The sequence below is a fragment of the Coregonus clupeaformis genome, chromosome 26 (genome assembly GCF_020615455.1).
Source record: "Coregonus clupeaformis isolate EN_2021a chromosome 26, ASM2061545v1, whole genome shotgun sequence".
Classification (NCBI taxonomy): Eukaryota; Metazoa; Chordata; class Actinopteri; order Salmoniformes; family Salmonidae; genus Coregonus; species Coregonus clupeaformis.
In genome coordinates, this window is record NC_059217.1 from 44590249 (window position 1) to 44617946 (window position 27698).

General features: G+C 42.3%; 1 protein-coding gene across 1 annotated transcript; it reads right to left on the reverse strand.

Moving 5' to 3' along the window:
• Positions 1–13065: 13065 nt before the first annotated feature.
• LOC121540007 (tripartite motif-containing protein 16-like) lies at positions 13066–27504 on the reverse strand. Its single transcript, XM_041848656.2, has 6 exons — positions 26908–27504; positions 26391–26486; positions 14275–14508; positions 13999–14158; positions 13814–13873; positions 13066–13577 (listed from the first exon to the last, which is right to left on the reverse strand). The coding sequence occupies exons 1-6, from the start codon at positions 27502–27504 to the stop codon at positions 13066–13068; spliced, it is 1659 nt and encodes a 552-aa protein (XP_041704590.1).
• Between the last annotated feature and the right edge of the window lie 194 nt (positions 27505–27698).

The window sequence follows — 27698 nt, forward strand, 5'->3', positions numbered from 1 at the left end:
TTCTCGGTCGCCCATGCTATTTCAATATTTTAATCATTAGATTTTTCCGTGTCAACGATGGCGGAGTGATTGACTTCGAAGTTTTTAGTATACAGTGCATTCGGAAAGTATTCAGACCCCTTGACATTTTCCACATTTTGTTACATTACAGCCTTAATTTTTTTAAATAATTTTTTTCAAATGTATTACAAATAAAAAACGGAAATAGCACATTTACATAAGTATTCAGACCCTTTACTCAGTACTTTGTTGAAGCACCTTTGGCAGCGATTACAGCCTCCAGTCTTCTTGGGTATGACACTATTCTCTGTCAGGTTGGATGGGGAGCGTCGCTGCACAGCTGCGCAGCTATTTTCAGGTCTCCAGAGATGTTCGATCGGTTCAAGTCCGGCCTCTCAAGGACATTCAGAGACTTGTCCCGAAGCCACTCCTGCGTTGTCTTGGCTGTGTGCTTAGGATTGTTGTCCTGTTGGAAGGTGAATTTCCACCCCAGTCTGAGGTCCTGAGTGCTCTGGAGCAGGTTTTCATCAAGGATCTCTCTGTACATTGCTCCGTTCATCTTTCCCTTGATCCTGACTAGTCTCCCAGTCCCTGCCCCTGAAAAGCATCCCCACAGCATGATGCTGCCACCACCATGCTTCACAGTAGGGATGGTGCCAGGTTTCCTCTAGAAGTGACGCTTGGCATTCAGGCCAAAGAGTTTAATCTTGGTTTCATCAGACCAGAGAATCTTGTTTCTCATGGTCAGAGAGTCGTTTAGGTGACTTTGGCAAACTCCTTTTACTGAGGAGTGGCTTCCGTCTGGCCACTACCATAAAGGCCTGATTGGTAGAGTGCTGCAGAGGTGGTTGTCCTTCTGGAAGGTTCTCCCATCTCCACAGAGGACCTCTGGAGCTCTGTCAGAGTGACCATCGGGTTCTTGATCTCCTCCCTGACAAAGGCCCTTCTCCCCCGATAGCTCAGTTTGGCCGAGCGGCCAGCTTTAGGAAGAGTCTTGGTGGTTCCAAACTTCTTCCATTTAAGAAAGATGGAGGCCACTGTGTTCTTGGGGACCTTCAATGCTGCAGACATTTTTTGGTACCCTTCACCAGGTCTGTGCCTCGACACAATCCTGTCTCGGAGCTCTGCGGACAATTCCTTCGATGGGCTTGTATTTTTGCTCTGACATGCACTGTCAACTGTTGGACCTTATATAGATAGGTGTGTGCCTTTCCAAATCATTTCCAATCATTTGAATTTACCACAGGGGGACGCCAATCAAGAGTTTAATTTCGAGTCTCATAGCAAAGGGTCTGAATACTTATGTAAATAAGATATTTCTGTTTGTTATTTGTAATAAATTAGCAAAAATGTCTAAAAACCTGTTTTCACTTTGTCATTATGGGGTATTATGTGAAGGTTGATGAGGAAACAATTTAATTTAATCCATTTTAGAATAAGGCTGTAACGTAACAAAATGTGGAAAAAGGGAAGGGGTCTGAATACTTTCCGAATGCCCTGTACGTTTTTTCAAGACGAGTGATGAGAAAAGTATCGTCCATCCCATCGGGTATCTCACTACACCCCCATATGTCATGTCTTGTAATATGCAGACAGACGGATTAAATGTAGGTTTACATTGTAATACTTCTGACAGTCAACTTTCTAGCTCCGCCCACAACTTCCGGACATTATAGCGTTCACAGAAAGCATGGATTATTGAGTAATTATTTGTTTTGCACTTGAGACATGACTCTGCAGTTGTGCTGTAAAATTTGTGAATTTTTCTCTTGTATCATAAATTCTATACATTAGTTTATACTGGATTAAGCGTACATTTTCGTTAACTGTAATTTCGTTACTTATACTCCATCTTTCCCTCCATCTTGTGCCAACATCAGTTATTTTTAAATCTTGGTTCCAATAGTTTATATACACTGCTCAAAAAACATAAAGGGAACACTAAAATAACACATCCTAGATCTCAATGAATGAAATAATCTTATTAAATACTTTTTTCTTTACATAGTTGAATGTGCTGACAACAAAATCACACAAAAATTATCAATGGAAATCAAATTTTTCAACCCATGGAGGTCTGGATTTGGAGTCACCCTCAAAATTAAAGTGGAAAACCACACTACAGGCTGATCCAACTTTGATGTAATGTCCTTAAAACAAGTCAAAATGAGGCTCAGTAGTGTGTGTGGCCTCCACGTGCCTGTATGACCTCCCTACAATGCCTGGGCATGCTCCGGATTAAGTGGCGGATGGTCTCCTGAGGAATCTCCTCCCAGACCTGGACTAAAGCATCCACCAACTCCTGGACAGTCTGTGGTGCAACGTGACGTTGGTGGCTGGAGCGAGACATGATGTCCCAGATGTGCTCAATTGGATTCAGATCTGGGGAACGGGCGGGCCATAGCATCAATGCCTTCCTCTTGCAGGAACTGCTGACACACTCCAGCCACATGAGGTCTAGCATTGTCTTGCATTAGGAGGAACCCAGGGCCAACCGCACCAGCATATCGTCTCACAAGGGGTCTGAGGATCTCATCTCGGTACCTAATGGCAGTCAGGCTACCTCTGGCGAGCACATGGAGGGCTGTGCGGCCCCCCAAATAAATGCCACCCCACACCATGACTGACCCACCGCCAAACCGGTCATGCTGGAGGATGTTGCAGGAAGCAGAACGTTCTCCACGGCGTCTCCAGACTGTCACGTCTGTCACATGTGCTCAGTGTGAACCTGCTTTCATCTGTGAAGAGCACAGGGCGCCAGTGGCGAATTTGCCAATCTTGGTGTTCTCTGGCAAATGCCAAACGTCCTGCACGGTGTTGGGCTGTAAGCACAACCCCCACCTGTGGACGTCGGGCCCTCATACCATCCTCATGGAGTCTGTTTCTGACCGTTTGAGCAGACACATGCACATTTGTGGCCTGCTGGAGGTCATTTTGCAGGGCTCTGGCAGTGCTCCTCCTGCTCCTCCTTGCACGAAGGCGGAGGTAGCGGTCCTGCTGCTGGGTTGTTGCCCTCCTACGGCCTCCTCCACGTCTCCTGATGTACTGGCCTGTCTCCTGGTAGCGCCTCCATGCTCTGGACACTACGCTGACAGACACAGCAAACCTTCTTGCCACAGCTCGCATTGATGTGCCATCCTGGATGAGCTGCACTACCTGAGCCACGTGTGTGGGTTGTAGACTCCGTCTCATGCTACCACTAGAGTGAAAGCACCGCCAGCATTCAAAAGTAACCAAAACATCAGCCAGGAAGCATAGGAACTGAGAAGTGGTCTGTGGTCACCACCTGCATAACCATTCCTTTATTGGGGGTGTCTTGCTAATTGCCTATAATTTCCACCTGTTGTCTATTTCATTTGCACAACAGCATGTGAAATGTATTGTCAATCAGTGTTGCTTCCTAAGTGAACAGTTTGATTTCACAGAAGTGTGATTGACTTGGAGTTACATTGTGTTGTTTAAGTGTTCCCTTCATTTTTTTGAGCAGTATATTTTTCTAAGAGATTGTACGTTTGATATGCTCTCTGCATATTGTTGTATATTTTCCCTATCATATAAACATCATTTTCTGACTCAAATAAGATTCTCTCAAGTTTACTCTGATGTCCAAAAGATTTCAAATCGAAATTTTGTGATATGTAACTTTTAAGTTGCATGTACACTACCAGTCAAACGTTTGGACACACAGAAATTCCACTAATTCACTTTTAAGAAGGCACACCTGTTAATTGAAATGCATTCCAGTTGACTACCTCATGAAGCTGGTTGAGAGAATGCCAATAGTGTGCAAAGCTGTCATCAAGGCAAAGGGTGGCTATTTGAAGAATCTCAAATATAAAATATATTTTGATTTATTTAAAACTTTTTTGGTTACTACATGATTCCATATGTGTTATTTCATAGTTTTAATGTCTTCACTATTATTCTACAATGTAAAAAATAGTTAAAATGAAGAAAAACCCTTGAATGAGTAGGTGTGTCCAAACTTTTGAATGGTACTGTATTTGAAACTATCAGTCCAAAATTGCTTTTGAATTCTGTCATGGAAATAAATGTATTTCCTGTTACCAAGTCATTTATGGTTTCTATGCCTTTAGTTTTACAAGTGGGCCAATTTATTAATGAATTCTGAAAAGCTATCCAAGGATTGTTGTGTTTCTAGGGAGGGATATTGGTTCTTGTAAAATACGCTTAATTTTCTTCCATATACAGTGGGGGGGAAAAGTATTTAGTCAGCCACCAATTGTGCAAGTTCTCCCACTTAAAAAGATGAGAGAGCGCTGTAATTTCCATCATAGGTACACATCAACTATGACAGACAAAATGAGATTTTTTTTCTCCAGAAAATCACATTGTAGGATTTTTAATGAATTTATTTGCAAATTATGGTGGAAAATAAGTATTTGGTCAATAACAAAAGTTTCTCAATACTTTGTTATATACCCTTTGTTGGCAATGACACAGGTCAAACGTTTTCTGTAAGTCTTCACAAGGTTTTCACACACTGTTGCTGGTATTTTGGCCCATTCCTCCATGCAGATCTCCTCTAGAGCAGTGATGTTTTGGGGCTGTCGCTGGGAAACACAGACTTTCAACTCCCTCCAAAGATTTTCTATGGGGTTGAGATCTGGAGATTGGCTAGGCCACTCCAGGACCTTGAAATGCTTCTTACGAAGCCACTCCTTCGTTGCCCGGGCGGTGTGTTTGGGATCATTGTCATGCTGAAAGACCCAGCCACGTTTCATCTTCAATGCCCTTGCTGATGGAAGGAGGTTTTCACTCAAAATCTCACGATACATGGCCCCATTCATTCTTTCCTTTACACGGATCAGTCGTCCTGGTCCCTTTGCAGAAAAACAGCCCCAAAGCATGATGTTTCCACCCCCATGCTTCACAGTAGGTATGGTGTTCTTTGGATGCAACTCAGCATTCTTTGTCCTCCAAACACGACGAGTTGAGTTTTTACCAAAAAGTTATATTTTGGTTTCATCTGACCATAGGACATTCTCCCAATCCTCTTCTGGATCATCCAAATGCACTCTAGCAAACTTCAGACGGGCCTGGACATGTACTGGCTTAAGCAGGGGGACACGTCTGGCACTGCAGGATTTGAGTCCCTGGCGGTGTAGTGTGTTACTGATGGTAGGCTTTGTTACTTTGGTCCCAGCTCTCTGCAGGTCATTCACTAGGTGCCCCCGTGTGGTTCTGGGATTTTTGCTCACCGTTCTTGTGATCATTTTGACACCACGGGGTGAGATCTTGCGTGGAGCCCCAGATCGAGGGAGATTATCAGTGGTCTTGTATGTCTTCCATTTCCTAATAATTGCTCCCACAGTTGATTTCTTCAAACCAAGCTGCTTACCTATTGCAGATTCAGTCTTCCCAGCCTGGTGCAGGTCTACAATTTTGTTTCTGGTGTCCTTTGACAGCTCTTTGGTCTTGGCCATAGTGGAGTTTGGAGTGTGACTGTTTGAGGTTGTGGACAGGTGTCTTTTATACTGATAACAAGTTCAAACAGGTGCCATTAATACAGGTAACGAGTGGAGGACAGAGGAGCCTCTTAAAAAGGAAGTTACAGGTCTGTGAGAGCCAGAAATCTTGCTTGTTTGTAGGTGACCAAATAATTATTTTCCACCATAATTTGCAAATAAAGTCATTAAAAATCCTACAATGTGATTTTCTGGAAAAAAAATTTCTCAATTTGTCTGTCATAGTTGACGTGGACCTATGATGAAAATTACAGGCCTCTCTCATCTTTTAAGTGGGAGAACTTGCACAATTGGTGGCTGACTAAATACTTATTTTCCCCACTGTATATTGACTACGTCCGTCATAGCTCGCTCATTAATGTCTTCATCGAAATTATGGATTGCCTCTTATCCGCTCGTCGTCCACTTATGCCATAGTTTGTACATCTCGATTGTCAGTAGAAACCACATTTGTTTACGCAAGTCAGACATGTTTTTTTTAAAAACGTTTGTCAGCGTTATAGTGCAATTAATGTATTGTTTAGTGTTTTGTTGTGTTGTGTAGTGGCTTTGCTGACATGCATCTACATTTTTTTGTTTGCCCCACCAAGATTTACATGCTAAAACCGCAACTGATAGAAACTTTTTAAATTGTCATTAATCACATTGTTGTTTCTAATTACCACGTTTGTATCTTTAAAAATGATAACTGGTTTAGTATGTATTAGTTTTTTGAGAGCTGCGAGATATTTACCAGGATTATTTGCCATTAAGTAGTATGCTTTATTTGAATTTAACCTGTAGTTTTTGGCTCTCTTCAAAAGTAAAATATTGTATGTCTGCTTAAGTTCCCAAATGTTTGTTCCTTCTTTACCTTGTAAAGATTTTCTATTGGCTTTTTCTAAGATAGTGATTTATTTTCATTTTAATTTAATTTTAATTTCTAAATCAGATGTAACTTTAGCTGAGTATGAGATGATCATTCCCCTAATGCGCGCCTTAAAGGCATCCGAAATTATATTGGGGTCAGCTGTTCTCTATGTTTACATTTGTAATGGTAAAGGTTTAACATTTTTTCGTTTTAGTAAAATTCGGGTCCAAAAGATGCGCTCTGTTCATTCTCCAAATTCTGTCACTATATGTATTTTCTATTGGTGTAATTAAGCATGATACCGGAGAATGATCCGATACCACTACATCATTCATTGTTTAATCCAGTAAATTGTTCAATACATTTTTGGAAATAAAAATGTAGTCAATTCTTGAAAAGCTTTTCTTAATTTGAGAAAAAAATGAATAGTATTTTGTAGTTGGGAATAGTGATCTCCAGGTGTCCAGTAAAGTATTTGTAGAGATTAACATTTTCAGCCTCTTTGTAGGCTTCCTAAATTTGCATGTTTTGTTAATACGTCTGTCAATCTTATCAAATGTATGAGTGGCTCCCAAGCGGCTGATGACTCTTATGGGTGGAAGTGTGCATTTTACATATTAGTGTCCCGAGTGGCGCAGTGGTCTAAGGCACTGCATCGCAGCTGTGCCACTAGAGAACCTGGTTCGAATCCAGGCTCTGCCGTGATCGGGAGACCCATGGGGCGGTGCACAATTGGTCCAGGATAGGGGAGGGAATGGCCGGCATGTAGCTCAGTTGGTAGAGCATGGCGTTTGCAACGCCAGGGTTGTGGGTTTGATTCCCACAGGGGGCCAGTATGAAAAATAAATAATGTATGCACTCACTAACTGTAAGTCGCTCTGGATAAGAGCGTCTGCTAAATGACTAAAAATGTAAAATGTATGATTTAGGCCACCTGCTATAATAATAGTACCTGTCTGGATGTGATCTAATATCGCTTGAATTCTATCTAAAAACACCAGATTAGCCCCTAGTGGGATATACAATTAAATCAATGTGTATTTTTCACCATGTAAGGTACAATTCAACACTAGAAAACAGCCTTCTTGGTCCATAAGCTGGAATATAAAGGGAAATTGTGTATTCTTATTTTACCAATTGTGCATTCATTCTAAAGGAGTCAGTGTAGGCCATGTCTTCCTCTTATGTCTTCATTATATTATATTATAACTTTTCCTTCCAATCAGTCTCACGTGTTGTTTCACTAGAGTGGTGAGTTTGACAAATGATCATAGTCGCCAACCAAATAATACATAAATGAATGGGAGATAAATCAAGTCTGTTCACACGACCCCCTCAACTACAGTAAGACTGGGAACCTTTGGGCTCACATATGCTTTCATGACACACATGTTGGTAGATATAGGGAGATAGTTTGTGTATGAGGAGGACACGACTACAAGACTATGCCCAAATCTATGGTGCAGACCTATTAGTCTGCCATCAAATCAAAGCTAGTATAGAGCTAGCATAAAACCTTAACCAGCTGCTAAAAGGAGTAAGTGTCAGTGATTGTCTGCTATTCTAAATGTAAGTTGTCGTACAATGCACTTTTTCAGTCTCATCACCAGATGTCACTATACCCCTTTATTACAATATAATAAGGTGTCACTATAATAAGGTGTCACTATAATAAATCAATATAATAAGGTGTCAATATAATAAGGTGTCACTATAATAAGGTGTCACTATAATAAATCAATATAATAAGGTGTCAATATAATAAGGTGTCACTATAATAAGGTGTCAATATAATAAGGTGTCACTATAATAAGGTGTCACTATAATAAATCAATATAATAAGGTGTCAATATAATAAGGTGTCAATATAATAAGGTGTCAATATAATAAGGTGTCCATAAAATAAGGTGTCACTATAATAAGGTGTCCATATAATAAGCTGTCAATATAATAAGGTGTCAATATAATAAGGTGTCAATATAATAAGGTGTCCATATAATAAGGTGTCAATATAATAAGGTGTCAATATAATAAGGTGTCAATATAATAAGGTGTCAATATAATAAGGTGTCAATATAATAAGGTGTCAATATAATAAGGTGTCAATATAATAAGGTGTCCATAAAATAAGGTGTCACTATAATAAGGTGTCCATATAATAAGCTGTCAATATAATAAGGTGTCAATATAATAAGGTGTCAATATAATAAGGTGTCAATAAAATAAGGTGTCACTATAATAAGGTGTCCATATAATAAGCTGTCAATATAATAAGGTGGCACATTAAGGTCCTGGAGTGGCCTACCCAGTCTCCAGACCTTAATCCCATAGAAAATCTGTGGAGGGAGCTGAAGGTTCGAGTTGCCAAACGTCAGCCTCGAAACCTTAATGACTTGGAGAAGATCTGTAAAGAGGAGTGGGACAAAATCCCTCCTGAGATGTGTGCAAACCTGGTGGCCAACTACAAGAAACGTCTGACCTCTGTGATTGCCAACAAGGGTTTAGCCACCAAGTACTAAGTCATGTTTGCAGAGGGGTCAAACATTTATTTCCCTCATTAAAATGCAAATCAATTCATAACATTTTTGAAATCCGTTTTTCTGGATTTTTTTTGTTACTCTGTCTCTCACTGTTCAAATAAACCTACCATTAAAATTATAGACTGATCATTTCTTTGTCAGTTTGCAAACGTACAAAATCAGCAGGGGATCAAATACTTTTTTCCCTTACTGTAACATTACAGTATGATTTTCTAATGATGTAACCACTAACATTACAGTATGATATTCTAATGAGGCAACCACTAACATTACAGTATGATATTCTAATGAGGCAACCACTAACATTACAGTATGATATTCTAATGAGGCAACCACTAACATTACAGTATGAAATTCTAATGAGGCAACCACTAACATTACAGTATGATATTCTAATGAGGCAACCACTAACATTACAGTATGATATTCTAATGAGGCAACCACTAACATTACAGTATAATATTCTAACGAGGCAACCACTAACATTACATTATGATATTCTAATGAGGCAACCACTAACATTACAGTATGATATTCTAATGAGGCAACCACTAACATTACAGTATGATATTCTAATGAGGCAACCACTAACATTACAGTATGATATTCTAATGAGGCAACCACTAACATTACAGTATGATATTCTAATGAGACAACCACTAATATTACAGTATAATATTCTAACGAGGCAACCACTAACATTACAGTATGATATTCTTATGAGGCAACCACTAACATTACAGTATAATATTCTAACGAGGCAACCACTAACATTACATTATGATATTCTAATGAGGCAACCACTAACATTACAGTATGATATTCTAATATTCTAATGAGGCAACCACTAACATTACATTAGGATATTCTAATATTCTAATGAGGCAACCACTAACATTACATTATGATATTCTAATGAGGCAACCACTAACATTACAGTATGGTATTCTAATGAGGCAACCACTAACATTACAGTATGGTATTCTAATATTCTAATGAGGCAACCACTAACATTACAGTATGATATTCCAATGAGGCAACCACTAACATTACAGTATGATGTTCTAATATTCTAATGAGGCAACCACTAACATTACAGTATGATTTTCTAATATTCTAACGAGGCAACCACTAATATTACATTATGATATTCTAATGAGGCAACCAATAACATTACAGTATGATATTCTAATATTCTAATGAGGCAACCACTAACATTACAGTATGATTTTCTAATATTCTAATGAGGCAACCACTAACATTACATTATGATATTCTAATGAGGCAACCACTAACATTACAGTATGGTATTCTAATGAGGCAACCACTAACATTACAGTATGGTATTCTAATATTCTAATGAGGCAACCACTAACATTACAGTATGATATTCCAATGAGGCAACCACTAACATTACAGTATGATGTTCTAATATTCTAATGAGGCAACCACTAACATTACAGTATGATTTTCTAATATTCTAACGAGGCAACCACTAACATTACATTATGATATTCTAATGAGGCAACCACTAACATTACAGTATAATATTCTAACTAGGCAACCACTAACATTACATTATGATATTCTAATGAGGCAACCACTAACATTACAGTATGATATTCTAATGAGGCAACCACTAACATTACAGTTTGATATTCTTATGAGGCAACCACTAACATTACAGTATAATATTCTAACGAGGCAACCACTAACATTACATTATGATATTCTAATGAGGCAACCACTAACATTACAGTATGATTTTCTAATATTCTAATGAGGCAACCACTAACATTACATTAGGATATTCTAATATTCTAATGAGGCAACCACTAACATTACAGTATGATTTTCTAATATTCTAATGAGGCAACCACTAACATTACATTATGATATTCTAATGAGGCAACCACTAACATTACAGTATGATATTCTAATGAGGCAACCACTAACATTACATTATGATATTCTAATATTCTAATGAGGCAACCACTAACATTACAGTATGATATTCCAATGAGGCAACCACTAACATTACAGTATGATGTTCTAATATTCTAATGAGGCAACCACTAACATTATAGTATGATATTCTAATATTCTAATGAGGCAACCACTAACATTACAGTATGATTTTCTAATATTCTAACGAGGCAACCACTAACATTACATTATGATATTCTAATGAGGCAACCACTAACATTACAGTATGCTATTCTAATGAGGCAACCACTAACATTACAGTATGATTTTATAACATTCTAACGAGGCAACCACTAACATTACATTATGATATTCTAATGAGGTGTCACGGTTTCGGCCGAGGCTGCTTCTCCTCCTTGCTCGGGCAGGCTTCGGCGGTCGTCGTCCCCGGAGTACTAGCTACCACCGTTGTATGTTTCGATGTTCGTTTGGTTTTGTCTTAATGTTGTACACCTGTTATCGTTTAGCGTTGATTATGTGTCCTATAAGCTCTCGTTTTGTTAGTCATGTGTTGTGTGTGATTGCGCTACCTGTCTACTGAGACTGTGCTTGGTTTTTCTCCTGTGTTTTAGGAGAGGTTTTCGCACGTGTGTGCGCGTTAGTTATTTCGTTGTTAGTTTACGCCTGTGTGCGTAATCGCTCGTCTCCGGGCTCTTTTTGACTCGTGTTGTGTTTGGTGTACTAAAGTCTGTTGGACGAAGCTTCTGTGTCCTGCGCCTGATTCCTGCACCACATCCACATACAGCACTCGTGGCATGAGGCAACCACTAACATTACAGTATGATATTCTAATATTCTAATGAGGCAACCACTAACAATACAGTAAATTCATTCTAATGAGGCAACCACTAACATTACATTATGATATTCTAATGAGGCAACCACTATCATTGCAGTATGATAGTCTAATATTCTAATGCCAGTGAGCAAATCTCCAATCTCCACCCTATTCCCTATGTAGTGCACTACTTTAGATCTGGTCAGAAGTAGCCTAGTGCACTACGTAGGGAACAGGGTGTCATTTGGGCCAGAGTCAGTAACTCCCCTGGGTATGAATTCTCTCTATCTTATCTGTCTTCTATATAATGTTCTCCTCTCCTCCTCTCTTCTCTCCTCTATTCACTCTATTCTATCATCCACACCACATGCCAGCTTCAACACAATCCATTTACAAGTTAAAGACACACCTTGGAATAAATAGCAAAGGAAAACTACTACTAGATGTATTTTTTATTTCCCATCACCATGAATCATATTTAATAACTGAACAGTAGCAGACCTAACTTCATCTGTTCCTGACTCTGGGTAGTGGATTAAAAAGACCATCAATCTCCAATGATATTAAAGTACAATTCTGAACATTACTGATATACTGAGTGACAAGTCAAGATAGCTGATGTTTTTATTGTTTGGTTAATAGCACCACCTGCTGGACAGGTTTAATGTTGCTTGACTGAGCAGTATGGGAGAATAAAAGATGCCAAATTTAGGGTCGGTTTCCCGGACATCTCCATTGAACATGCTTTTTAGTCTAGGACTAGGCTTCATCTGTGTCCGGGAAACTGGCCCATATAGTTCAATTAGCAAGTAAGTAACACTACCTGTTCCATGATACTGAGGAAAATTACACTGAGACAGAGAACCAATTGAGAAAACATTTCAATGGTTCTGAATGACAACCAACATACATTAACAACATACATCATGATTAATGTAAATGTATAAGATTAAAACATTGCACTTAAAAAAATATGAATGCATTGAATTGTAATTCATAACATCTTCTGAAGATCAAATCAATCAAATCATTGTACATAAAAACAGAGCAGAATGAATCATCACATCTGGGGACCATCACCACCAGCATGACTAGTATCTATGTGGACCCTACTACAGTTTAACCAGCTCAGCTATAGACTACACCAGCATGACTAGTATCTATGTGGACCCTACTACAGTTTAACCAGCTCAGCTATAGACTACACCAGCATGACTAGTATCTATGTGGACCCTACTACAGTTTAACCAGCTCAGCTATAGACTACACCAGCATGACTAGTATCTATGTGGACCCTACTACAGTTTAACCAGCTCAGCTATAGACTACACCAGCATGACTAGTATCTATGTGGACCCTACTACAGTTTAACCAGCTCAGCTATAGACTACACCAGCATGACTAGTATCTATGTGGACCCTACTACAGTTTAACCAGCTCAGCAGTACCAGAGAGCCAAAACCCAGGATAGAGGGGCTGAGTGAATGTGGTCTGGACTCTGTGGAGGAGGGTCATTGTATCAGAGACACTGTAGAAGGACAGAGTACCTGCCTTGTGATCCAGGTACACTCCTACTCTGGAGGACTGAGGGCCTGATACTTCAGTCTCAACATTATTGTGTATGAACAAATAATCACCACTATAACACTGTAAACTCCAGGACTTGTCATTGTATCCAAATCCACCACCTGTCCCTGTTCTGCTGATGTCTTTATATGAGACTGCTGTATAAACCCACTCCCCACTCCACTCCACCTCCCAGTAACAGCGTCCAGACAGAACCTCTCTACACAGAACCATACTGTAGTTTGTGAATCTGTCTGGATGGTCAGGATATGGTTGGACTTGGCCTGTACGTGTCACCTTTCTGTTCCCTTCAGATAGAGAGAGGCGTTTGTGTGCTGTGTTTGGGTCCAGTGTGAGCTGACAGGAATCTGGGAGAAGAGCAGAGCAGAGACCAATGAGGGGAGTTAGAACAATAAGTTAAGTCAGATACTGTATCTACCCTGTCTTTGATTAGAGCACAGCAGAGATCAAATCAGAGAAATATGAGGACACAAATAGATACCCAGTCTTTGATTAGATCTACTATTGCTATATATTTCTAAAGGGATTGTTAGGAGTGTCAGTAAAAAGAGACTGTTAGTTACTTCAGAATAAAGAGACTCACATTGTAAGAACTGTTCTCTGGTCTTGGGCTCTGGAGGCAGTACAACATCCACTATATTCACTACAGACACACAAACACATTCACAGAGAGAGGGAATGTTATCATCACACCATATTCCACATGTATATGACTAGTAGGGAACTTTCAATGGTCTAAAGTTGATGTTCTTATTATTTTCAACACACCTGTAGTGGAGATCTTGGTCCATTCTCCTTTAAGGAAGTCTTCTAGTTTCTCTCTCAGTTCAGACACAGTCTTACTCACATCTCCAAAGTACTGAAGAGGACGGACAACGATGCTGGGTAAGTCTGAAGATACACTGGTACCGGAGAGAGACTGATAACTCTGGAGAGAGAGAGAGAGAGGGAGAGAGAGAGAGAGAGAGAGAGAGTGAGAGGGAGCAGAACAAAATGATTGAGAGTTTTAATTTCATATCACATGTATCAAGGCAGTTGAGTTACCTGGAGGAAATGGATGTGATCCTCTGTGTGTGAGAGCTGCTCCAGCTCAGTGCTTCTCTTCCTCAGCTCAGCTATCTCCTGCTCCAGTTGCTCCAGGAGTCCTTCAGCTTGACTCACTTGAGCCTTCTCTTGGGCTCTGATCAGCTCCTTCACCTCAGAGCGCCTTCTCTCAATGGAGCGGATCAGCTCAGTAAAGATCTTATCACTGTCCACCACTGCTGCCTGTGCAGAGCTCTGTTAAGAGAGAGAGAGAGAGAGAGAGAGACTTGTCTTACTTTAATGAGGCATCCTCATTACACTAACACCCCCACCCCTAAAAGCACATTGCGTGACACCACAACCTCCACACAATCACATTATCCAGTACCCAACACCACAGTACAATACACCATCCAGCACCACATTCCAACCGTCCATCCAACCCCTCCTCTCCAGCCGTACAGACAGCCCCCCTGAGCCCCCATACCTCCTGAAACATCTCCACACTGTTGATCATTTTGTACAACTCAAACTCAACCCTAAGGCGACAACAGTAATGGCATTACCCTGGCAACACAGAAAAAACATGATGAACAGTCTGTCATTGCAGAAAACGGACACCCCTCCCCAACTCCCAGGTCAATCCGAGCCAACCAGCTATTGGTATCCAGGGCTCCATGTAATACCCTCCACTGGAGGACCCCTGACCTTTCCAGCACTGGGAGCTTATAGAGCACCCTCCACCTATACCCTGCCATGCTCTCAGCCCCCACAACCCCCTGCCACTGATGCCCCTTCACTCCCGCTAAGCTCCTGATGTGTCTAACCTTGACACTGAGGGTGTACAGCACCTTACCCCCCACCTCCTCAAACTCCCCCAGGCTCAGAGTGTTAAAAGTCAGTAAGTGCTTCTACACCTGCATTACTAGCTGTTTGGGGTTTTAGGCTGGGTTTCTGTACAGCACTTCGAGATATTAGCTGATGTAAGAAGGGCTATATAAAATAAAATTGATTGATTGATTGATTGAGTAAGTCCTCCGGACTCTCCTGCCAGTCCCCAGTCTCTGCTGTCACTTGCAGTGGTGGAAACGGTGGTGGCCCCTCCTCAGGCTGCTCCAGCCCTAAGTACTGCAGCATAGAAATCAGAGACCCCTGCTGTATTGAGTCTCTCCTGCCGCATGATGAAGAGCTGCTGATCCAGCCCCAAACCACCAGCCCTCCTCAACAGAGCACATGCTGGTTTCCTCCAGCCCACCTCCGTACGGTACAGTAGCCTCTGTGCTGCTGAGTCAGAACGCTGCCACCCTGACCAGAAAAAATTCACTAACTTGCGCTGCAGGTCCACAAGCAGACCACCGGGGGCGTTGAGAATGGCCAATTTAAGCCATAGAGAGGATGCCACCAAGTTGTTGATGATCAGCACCGTCCCTCTGTATGCCACTTGGGAGATGAGCCACCTCCACTTCGTCAGCCTCGACACCACCGCTTGTGATCCTGCAGGTTCATGCTCTACAACATTCACAGACTACGACCCTACCTACCCCCCGGCAGCCGCAGGTCTGCCAGTCAGAGTACGACCCTACCTTACACAGAAAGCGGCACAGGTCCTAATCCAGGCACTTGTCATCTCCCGCCTGGATTACTGCAACTCGCTGTTGGCTGGGCTCCCTGCCTGTGCCATTAAACACCTGCAAGTTATCCAGAACGCTGCAGCCCGTCTGGTGTTCAACCTTCCCAAGTTCTCTCATGTCACCCCGCTCCTCCGCACACTCCACAGGCTTCCAGTTGAAGATCGCATCTATTACAAAACCATGGTGCTTGCCAACGGAGCTGTGAGGGGAACGGCACCTCCTTACCTTCAGGCTCTGATCAGACCCTACACCCAAACGAGGGCACTACGTTCATCCACCTCTGGCCTGCTAGCCCCCCTACCTCTACGGAAGCACAGTTCCCGCTCAGCCCAGTCAAAGCTATTCGCTGCTCTGGCACCCCAATGGTGGAACAAGCTCCCCCACGACGCCAGGACAGCGGAGTCACTGACCACCTTCCGGAGACACTTGAAACCCCACCTCTTTAAGGAATACCTGCAATAGTATAATAGTTATCCTTCTACCCCCCCCCCCCTTTACTACCACTGTCTTTTGTCTAAACTAACACCTAACTTATTTCACCTGCTAGCACTGACTTGTTTAAAGAAATGTACTTATTGTGATCGAGATGTATTTGTCCCACTGGCTATCCTAAGTTGAATGCACAAATTTGTAAGTCGCTCTGGATAAGAGCGTCTGCTAAATGACTTAAATGTTAAATGTTAATGAAGAGCTGCTGATCCAGCCCCAAACCACCAGCCCTCCTCAACAGAGCACATGCTGGTTCCCTCCAGCCCACCTCCGTAGGGTACAGTAGCCTCTGCACCGCTTTGAGTCAGAACGATGGAACTGTCCCTGGTGAATGCCCCTCCCTACCCAGACTGGCCTACTGAGCCCTCCCCACACCTTGACCATACATGAAGCCCCAGCGTACAACATTTGAACACAGGCCACAAAATTCTCCCCACAACCAAAACAACACATTGAACAGATATTCATGGTCCACCCTATCAAAGGCTTTCTCCTGATTATGAACACATTGTCTGTGATTAGGTGTCCTGATACACAGTTACCCGTCCATCTTATAGTCCACACAGAGCAATGCCACAGGCCTCCAGTTCTTTAAGTCGCTCAAATCCCCTTTTTTGGGCAGGAGAGTCAAAGCCTCCCGTCTACAGCTTAGCGAAATGTCAATTCTCTGTGACAGAGAGTTTGGAAAGGTCTGTGAGCAGAACCTGAGAACACCCAGGATCACAGAGTTATGTCCTCTATAAATCAGAGTACAACTCCACAGCCCGCTGCCTCATCTCCCCACAACAGAAATTACCCACCCATCAGGCTCCCTCCTCTCCCCCACAACAGAAGTTACTCCCCCTTCTGCTGTCCCCACCTCTCCCAAAAGCCTTGGAAGCTTGAGCAAAAAGTGACATCTTGTAAGAGCTTTACATTGAATTTCCAATAGGACACCTGCCTGGGCCCTGGTGAAACAGAGAACTGAGCCCTGTACTAGGTGCAGACACATTTTGGAAAGCAAAGACAAGGTCATTGATTTTGGCTCTAACCACTAACAACCTACCCTTACACACCTCTTTTGCTACCCCTGCACTAAGATTTCTGCCATGGCTCAGCACCTGCGCCCCCTTTCCACCAGACCCCCAATACACTTCATTAATCACATCACTGTGTGTCTCTTGCAAAAAAATCACGTTGAAATGTTTTTGGTTTACATATTCCCCCAGTCTCTGCCGAAAATCACCACAATCAGAAACCAGTAGAGAAGCCCATAAAGCCACCATGCCAGAAAAAAACATCAATTTAAGCAGATTCTGAAGACATGCCCTTAAGAACCCATGACCCATTTTCTCAGCCTATACCGCTTCCTGGGTGAGAGGACACTAAACCCCTCATTCTTCATCACGTGTTGTACTGACCTTACAAACCTTCCAGGATCAATCAAATAAGACTCCAGCAGAACCTTCTTTTTCCCCTTTAGTCTCCATCAGGAACCTAGAAAGTTCTCTCACCGTATATACTGGACCCTCAGCCTGACTGGCTGTCAGCTCTGGATCCAATGAGCCGTCTGAAAACGAGACCATCTTGTCCTCTGCTCCCGCAGACTCACCTCCCCCCTCTTCCTCTTCCTCCACCATTGGCACTGAACCGTCCTCCTCCTCCCCAGTCTCTGCCCCCCTGCACTTCCCCCATGATCAGTGCCTCTTCCCCAATGACAGGCAATATTTTCTGGGATGAGCCCACCAAGCCTTCGCCCACCGGAGTCTCTGTTCTTACAGAAACCTGCCTCAGCTCATGTAGCCCAGCTGCAACCCTCCCCACCACCACTTTCTCCACGGCCTGCACACCACCACTTGACCCTGCTCTACTCTCCTCCCTCCTGGTACCACCACCACTTGACCCTGCTCTACTCTCCTCCTTCCTGGTAGCACCACCACTTGACCCTGCTCTACTCTCCTCCTTCCTGGTACCCCCTCCATATATTCTGCAACTCTAAGTAATTACTAATTTAGTAAGGATATACACTTAGTAAGGATATACACTTTATTACTACTGCAGTTGCTTAATCATTCTAATAGATGGCAGCATAAGACCATGAATGACATTTCAGAAGATTAGTTTAGTTCTCTCCCTGGATACACCACCACTCCCCCTCACAGGAAAACTCCTGCCTGAGCTTTTTACTGTCCCTTTCCACACTGCTAACGCAAGAGGAAGGACTGAAAACACATTACTGTGAAGTAATATAATGATGATTCATGTTTATTATTACCTGTTTTTATGCTCATGTTTTTAAATTATACTTCATTACTATAACGATTATCAATAAGCCTGAACATTAATTCAGTCACCTCTGCTTGACAAAAAATTTTTTCTAGTACATTCATTGTCAAATTCATCAACCAGCATCGAGCCACTCTGCCTTCTCGAACAAGTAGCCAAATCAACAAGCCCCGACAAAAGCTTGAGCCGTCAGCGACAGCGAGCACTCTGTACTATAACGATTATCAATAAGCCTTCTGCTTTCGAGCGGTATATTGAGGTAGATTTGCTAACCACGAGGGTTGCATGACGTAATTGATTGGCTGGAAGATGCAGTGTTTTGTCTTTTCTATTCCGAGACTGTTTACTCCCAATATCAGATATTAAGAACGTTTTTATATAATGCATGTTTACTAGGGTTGAGGTTAGCGCATCTGACTAGTGATTATTTGGCCTGTGTTCAATACCTGCTAGAGTTAATATTTTGTTGCTCTCCCAAAAGCAACACAGGCCTAATACGAGGTACAGTGGGGAAAAAAAGTATTTAGTCAGCCACCAATTGTGCAAGTTCTCCCACTTAAAAAGATGAGAGAGGCCTGTAATTTTCATCATAGGTACATGTCAACTATGACAGACAAAATGAGGGAAAAAAATCCAGAAAATCACATTGTAGGATTTGTAATGAATTTATTTGCAAATTATGGAGGAAAATAAGTATTTGGTCAATAACAAAAGTTCCTGAATACTTTGTTATATACCCTTTGTTGGCAATGACACAGGTCAAACGTTTTCTGTAAGTCTTCACCAGGTTTTCACACACTGTTGCTGGTATTTTGGCCCATTCCTCCATGCAGATCTCCTCTAGAGCAGTGATGTTTTGGGGCTGTCACTGGGCAACACAGACTTTCAACTCCCTCCAAAGATTTTCTATGGGGTTGAGATCTGGAGACTGGCTAGGCCACTCCAGGACCTTGAAATGCTTCTTACGAAGCCACTCCTTCGTTGCCCGGGCGGTGTGTTTGGGATCATTGTCATGGTGAAAGACCCAGCCACATTTCATCTTCAATGCCCTTGCTGATGGAAGGAGGTTTTCACTCAAAATCTCACGATACATGGCCCCATTCATTCTTTCCTTTACACGGATCAGTAGTCCTGGTCCCTTTGCAGAAAAACAGCCCCAAAGCATGATGTTTCCACCCCCATGCTTCACAGTAGGTATGGTGTTCTTTGGATGCAACTCAGCATTCTTTGTCCTCCAAACACGACGAGTTGAGTTTTTACCAAAAATTTATATTTTGGTTTCATCTGACCATATGACATTCTCCCAATCCTCTTCTGGATCATCCAAATGCACTCTAGCAAACTTCAGACGGGCCTGGACATGTACTGGCTTAAGCAGGGGGATACGTCTGGCACTGCAGGATTTGAGTCCCTGGCGGCGTAGTGTGTCACTGATGGTAGGCTTTGTTACTTTGGTCCCAGCTCTCTGCAGGTCATTCACTAGGTCCCCCCGTGTGGTTCTGGGATTTTTGCTCACCGTTCTTGTGATCATTTTGACCCCATGGGGTGAGATCTTGCGTGGAGCCCCAGATCGAGGGGAGATTATCAGTGGTCTTGTATGTCTTCCATTTCCTAATAATTGCTCCCACAGTTGATTTCTTCAAACCAAGCTGCTTACCTATTGCAGATTCAGTCTTCCCAGCCTGGTGCAGGTCTACAATGTTGTTTCTGGTGTCCTTTGACAGCTCTTTGGTCTTGGCCATAGTGGAGTTTGGAGTGTGACTGTTTGAGGTTGTGGACAGGTGTCTTTTATACTGATAACAAGTTCAAACAGGTGCCATTAATACAGGTAACGAGTGGAGGACAGAGGAGCCTCTTAAAGAAGAAGTTACAGGTCTGTGAGAGCCAGAAATCTTGCTTGTTTGTAGGTGACCAAATACTTATTTTCCACCATAATTTGCAAAAAAATTCATTAAAAATCCTACAATGTGATTTTCTGGAGAAAAAAAATCTCAATTTGTCTGTCATAGTTGACGTGCACCTATGATGAAAATTACAGGCCTTTCTTATCTTTTTAAGTGGGAGAACTTGCACAATTGGTGGCTGACTAAATACTTTTTTTCCCCACTGTATATAGCTAACTGTAAAGTAATGAGTGACCTTTTTAGTAAATCATAGGACATAGTCTTTGGTTGCATGCTATTTTATGCTTGTAGCTTATAACTGATGCTTTGTGGTTTTATGCAGCCATCTATTGGAAATATTTAGCAATTAAAAGTTATTAATTCACGTAAAGACATTGGTGAGGCAGCTGAGAAATAAAGTGTATTTTTCTTATTAATTCTGGAGATCAGTCTCAAACCTGCCCCACCTATGACATGCCAATTGCTGGACTTTCACATAGAGGTTACTAGGTCACACCCAGTTCAAACCACATTTAAAAAATAAAACAAATGTGTTGTTTATCAAGTGTTCTGCCTTGCAATAATACATATAATAAAATGACTAATAAAGGTTACATAGGTTTTATTTAAAAAATAACAATAAATGCTTTTTACTACTATAATGGTATTTACTAACATAAAATTATTACTAAAATAGTTTCTAAACGTGTTCTAGTCTACCCTCCCCTAGAATTAGGGTTAGGGGTTAGAGTTAAGGCTAAAATAGGTTATAAGTAGGGTTAGAGTTTCTGTATAGCACTTTGTGACATCTGCTGATGTAAAAAGGACTTTATAAACACATTTGATTGATTGATTGTTAGGTTAAGGGTATTTAAAGCAAAACAAAATGAATAGGTTTATAGCTCTCTTGCTCCTCCCTGTGGCCTTCTGTGGGTACTACATACCTCATTCACGACACTTGCTAGGCTCATTATCTGACGTAGCAACTGTGTCAGATCTATAAATCAATGAGCTACACCTATCCATTTAGTTTACAACTCAGTGAACCTGCGCAGCATTCGCTAAATTCAATGCCTACAAACTTACAGATTTCGACGCATATCAAATTACCCAGCAGTAATATAGAAACAATAAATTGAAAAAAAAAAAGGTTATTTCTGAATTGAAAAAAATTATTCTGGCTGTTTAAATCGGCCACATCTTGAAAAAGAGGATGGACATGCGTTTTGTTTAGGTTATACACCTTTTTGTGAAAAAAAATATGATTAACTGTGACCAGAAAATGTTTAATGTTTGATTGCTATGCGTCAACCATACGTAGCACTGTGGGTCACCACAACGTGTACCCAGGTGAACAGTGAGTTTGCTCACCAAGTAGTCATAACCTTGTTAATAATAAGTTACCTGAGGTAAAGCTACAACGTTAATACGGGCTGGTCTCATTACCAACAATGGTGATGCTGGCATTGTGAATCAGAAACAATGGGCTGGGAATATAACTTTCATTAGGCGAGTTGGTGCCACAGACCTCAAAACAACTAATAGGAGCTGGCAGGGTGAAACATGCCCTATTATTTCTAAACTACGGCAAGCATCTGGGACATATGGTAATATTATGAAACTGGGCTCCATGGCGGATGTAATTAAGTAGTTTATCAGAAAAAGGCGTTAAAAATGTATTGTGTCCAGCCTATTCCTAGCCCCCGCTGCCGGCTGGTCGCGCTTGTCTGCACTAGCATTATGTCCTACATCCCCACACTAGAAACACCCAAAACTATCTGTGCTAGCAAACCCCTCCCCTGTGTAACCTTGAAGTTTGTTAAGAAACAAACACTTGTCTACGAAAAGAGACAACATGTTTAACGGATTCCACTTGGCACCCAGCCGAGAGCACACGAAAACCACTTGCAAATTTACCAAAACTAACCAACTACTTGCGGTCTGTTCGTGAGTAATAAACGGAGGCAGATAAGCCACCACAACTCTTATCGAAAGAGGCGAAATCTGCACCAACACACCCCTCACAAAAATCCCACTCACAACAAGACAAACCTTTTTCATTAACACAACCACCATCTTGTTCATTCTGGATGCAGAGTGCAGATTTTCCGCTCCAACCTGTTCGCCGACCATGAGCAAAACTTCCTCCACACCTTTCTCCGGAAAGTACCCGAAGCGACAGCGTTTCTTCTCCACTCGGTTGAGGCCATCACGCCGCCCTAACAAACTACCCCTACTCCCCCCTCAACTCTAAACGATAAACAGTGGAAACCAATAAACAAACCCTCCACCATGAGAAAATAAATTCAAAAATACGCAAGAACCAAAAGAATAGTAGCCCTCCTCACGAACCACAAAACTCTCACACAAGCAACTTCTTCTTCTATGATATAATGGCGGTCCACAAACCAACGTTAAAGGTGCATGCCGCCACCTACTGTGCTGGAGTGTGTGGTCAATCACGGTTTCCAACATTTCTAAATCCTCCTACCTAACTCAGTACTTCTGAGAAAATATAGAAGAGCCCTACTAACTTCTAATAGACCCTCCCCCATCCCCAAAATCCCTTCCAAACCCCCCCAACCCCTTGCAACCTCAATGACCCTACACTTCAATCTTTCCCTCTCTTCAACATACTTACAACAATATAACAACACATGCTCCACCGTTTCATCGACCGTACCCTCCAGACACAAATCATTCACATGCTTGCCAACCAGATGTAATGACGAGTTCAATGTACAATGTCCTAAGCGCAATCGAGTAAACACCACCTCTTCCTTCCTAATATGACCTTTGAATCTTGGTCCAACTAAATTTATTTGGAGGGCATATAAATGCTGGCCCTTGTGCTCAGCGTACCATCTCTTCTGCCACACATCTATCAAAATGGCTCTGATCTTACATTTGGCCTCACCTCTACCCAGTGGAACATTAATATAAATTATATCACGTTTCAAAGCTCTTTTAGCTAACTGGTCTACAATTTCAATCCCTTCCACACCCGAATGTGCTGGGACCCAGCAGAATCTCACTACTACACCCATTCTCTCAATTCTCCATAATAACATTAATACCTCCAATAGCAGGTCACTCCTATTAGATTTACCAGATGATAAACTATTCAATACAGACAGAGAATCTGAGTATACTATAATTCTAACAGGTTGTACGTCCTCCACCCACTGGAGGGCAACTATTATCGCCAACAGTTCAACTGAGTATACTGATAGTCCATCTGTTAGTCTTCTACATATCTGCACATCAAATTCAGGAACGTAAACGCCTGCTCCTGTGAGCCCACTATCTGGGTCCTTGGATCCATCTGTGAAAAGCGGTAAAAGGGCATAAAAACTTCTACCAATGTAATTGTCAACCAGTTTCACTATATCACTGACTTCTGACCAATCTTTCCTTTTCTCTACCAAGGTTAGATCAACAATAGGGTCTGGGAGTAACCATGGAGGAACATCCCCTATGACCACAGAAGGGCCAACCTCCAACTCCCTCAAACCACTCTCATCAGCAAGCTTTCCAACTGTCCAACCAAAACCACTGCCTTGTCTACTAGTATATTCCCAACAGTCATCTAGAACAGTAGCAGTGGGATGCTCAACCTCACAGCCTTTCAACCTAACCCAATAAGATAATGACCATTTTTTACGCCGTACATACAAAGGCATCTCACCTGCCTCCACCAGTAAGGCACAAACAGATGTTGATTTAAATGCACCAATACATATCCTTAAAGCTATATACTGGACTCTGTCCAGCTTCTGAAGCCAAGTCTTTACCTCTGTTCCATAAACTGTACACCAGTAATCAATTGCCGTCCTGATCAGAGCTCTATAAATAGCGATCAACAATTGTCTGTCAGCACCCTATTCATAACCAGAGACCCATACAACCAACTACCGCAAAAGTTAATGAATGAGAGAGACAGAGACATCGTTACAACACTGTACATAGCCATAATATAACGGTTCTTCTTCTTTGGAGTTTAACGGCGGTTGGCATCCAATATGTTGCATTACCGCCCCCAACTGGACTATAATATAAATCCATTATACTTTGTGATACAAAATGGGAAAAGGGGAAATTATAATAATACAAAAAAACACCATTCCAACTAACCCTACACTCATTAAATACCCACTACCTCATTCCACTACTTTGACCCTATCTGCTCCTGCACCATGCCAACGGCCTGGGAGGACGGGACACCACCACTCAACGCACCCTGTAACTCTTCTGAAGTCTAATCTTGTATGCCCAAATACTTCTCTGCAGCTGCCACCACAACATCTATTTTCTGTGATTTACGTTCCATTTGTGCGGTACAGTTGATAACCATTGCTATGAACGCTAAGAAGCTAACTTTACTAAAGCATATATCACTCGTTGGCCTATCCCTCTGTGCTGGCACAGATCTACTACTCACAGGGATCCTCTCAGGATCTCTCACCCTTGACCCATCCTCCTCTACTTTCTTCACTGCCTCAGCATACGACACCTTCTGCACTACTCTGACTCTAGCCACCTCAACCTGCCTCTCTCGCACCGGACACTTCCAATCCCCAGCAACATGGGCATCCCATCAGTTGACACACACAACTTTATCCACCGAAACTACACAATCCTCTATCCCATGCCCTCCTGCACACTTCCCACATCTTGGAATCTCCCTCCTACAAACTGCTGCAACATGACCATAAACGTTGCACCTGAAACAGCACAGTGGATTCGGCACAAAGTTCTAACAGGATAACTGATATATCCTAACATGACTTTATCGGGTAAAAACTCAAAACTCAAAAGGACTGACAGTGACTCCTCTGTTTCACCACGCTCACCACCGGGTCTGCGTCCCACCAAACGGCGGGCATCACAAACAGCAGCAGTCTTCAACCTTAATTGCTCCACTTCTACACTTAACGCTACCCTAGAAATCACTCCTTTCAATGGTGCCCTGTTCCTAAGAGCAAAGCAAGAAACAGATCTTGACCCAAGTTGTGTGACACGGAGCGCCCACTCCCTCTGGTCAGAAGAAACACAAACAAATATCACAAGTCCACTACAGGTTACCTTCACTGATTAAACTGCACCCAACTCCTTTCCCACCCACCCTAAAACCACAAATGGATCTGCCAAAAGGTATGGATCCACTTTCTACAACAATGTAACTCCTACTGCACCAGATTCTTCTTTATCATGTCCATTGATGCCAGGCTCTGGTTCTGAGCTCATCACCACACCTTCTACCTCACTTAACTTTCCCTCATTAATTTCCATTTCACCTCCAGAACTCAGTCTGGCGAATGGCTCACTCTGTTTGCAATTGAATTATAACATGTGAAATGTCTCTATTCCTTTGAACATTTTGTGAGTGCAATGTTTACTGTTCATTTCTGATTGTTTATTTCACTTTTGTTTATTATCTATTTCACTTGCTTTGGCAATGTAAACATATGTTTCCCATGCCAATAAAGCCCTTTGAATTGATTTGAATTGAGAGAGAGAGAGAGAGAGAGAGAGGGCTCCATGTTAATGTATAGGGGACATGAGTCAGTCATGGTTACTCATGGTTATGTGATGAAGTAGCCCCGCCTGCGATTTCAAAATCATTGTCGGCCCTCAGCACAATAGGGGATGTCCTCTTGGTGTAACGGTCAAGCTGTTGCTTTCTCCCGCGGTAGACCTGGTTCATATCCCGTCGGTTACATTAAGCAGTCTATTCTCTGAACAGAGTCCAGACAGCATGTTCCCAACAGTGAGGTCAGTGGGATTGGAGAGGGGCCCCTCTCCCTCTCTCTCTCTGACTGGAAGAGAGAAGTGAAATGGTGTGTCTCCTCTGGTCAACAGTACTCACCTTGAGAGACTCCACAGCCTGTTGGAGCTCCTTCAGCTCCTTCTCTCTCTCCTGGAATCTCTGCTGGACCTTCTGCTGACTCATCCCCAGCTGCCTCTGTGGAGAATCACTCTTCAATGATATATCAAGCTTTATTTGTCCAGTAGATCAATAGTATAGTAATGTGACATAGGGCCAATAGAGAGGAAGGTCTAAAATCTTGAGGAAGTCCCTTTACCATATGACATTTTCTATGTTGCTATGTTAATGATTATAGTTTTTATGGTAGGTGTACATGTATCAAGGGGTTGAGACTGAACTTTGGACTCATAAAAGGGCATTCGGAATGATAATAGTGTTTGAGTTCAGAAAATGGTGATACATTGGGAGCAAACCCAATATACTCAAGGTTTGTGTTCATATTTGTTCTGCCGTGGATCGATTTCATTTAAATGATCTCATATTCAAACAGCCTTAGTTCCTACTGTAATTATTATTTGTTTATCAGACAGTCATCAACAAGTAGTTCTGGTCTTACCTGTTTCTCAGTCCTCTCTGCTGCAGCTGACACTGTATCATGGCCTTTATGTTCATCCATCACACACTGATAACAGATACACTGCTGATCGGTACGACAGTAAACCTCCAGCAGTTTGTCATGATGAGAGCAGATCTTCTCCTGTAGTTGTGCGGTGGCTTTAACCAGCTTGTGCTTCTTCAAAGCAGGAGATTCATAGTGAGATTGGTGGTGAGTCTCACAGTAAGAAGCCAAACACGTCAGACAGGACATGAGGGCTTTCCGCTTTCTGGTCCCAGTGCAGACATCACACACCACATCTCCAGGTCCAGCATAGCACAGAGCAGGAGGGGGAGCAGCCTGGAGTCCTGCCTTCTTCAGTTTCTCCACCACTTCAGCCAACATGTTATTTATCCTCAGATTAGGCCTTGGAGTGAAGGTCTGTCTGCACTGAGGACAGCTATAGACCCCTTTCAGAACATCCTGATCCCAGCAGTCCTCAATACAGCTCCTACAGTAACTGTGTCCACAGGGGATGGTGACCGGCTCCTTCAGTAGATCCAGACAGACAGAACAACAGAACTGGTCCTGATCCAGCAGAACTCCCTGCTGAGCCATTTGGATGGTTGTTCACTCTCACACAGACAGACGACACAGAGACTCAGATCAGTTTTGTTTCCTCAGAAGAGAGTTTGTGGAGGGGAGGGACAGCCTGGTTCTGCCAGAGGGGTGGGGTTAAAATGAGGGAGGGAGGGGTTAGAGGAATGGAGGAAGAGAGAGAGGAACTGCATGCAACAGGAAGAGGGAGACAA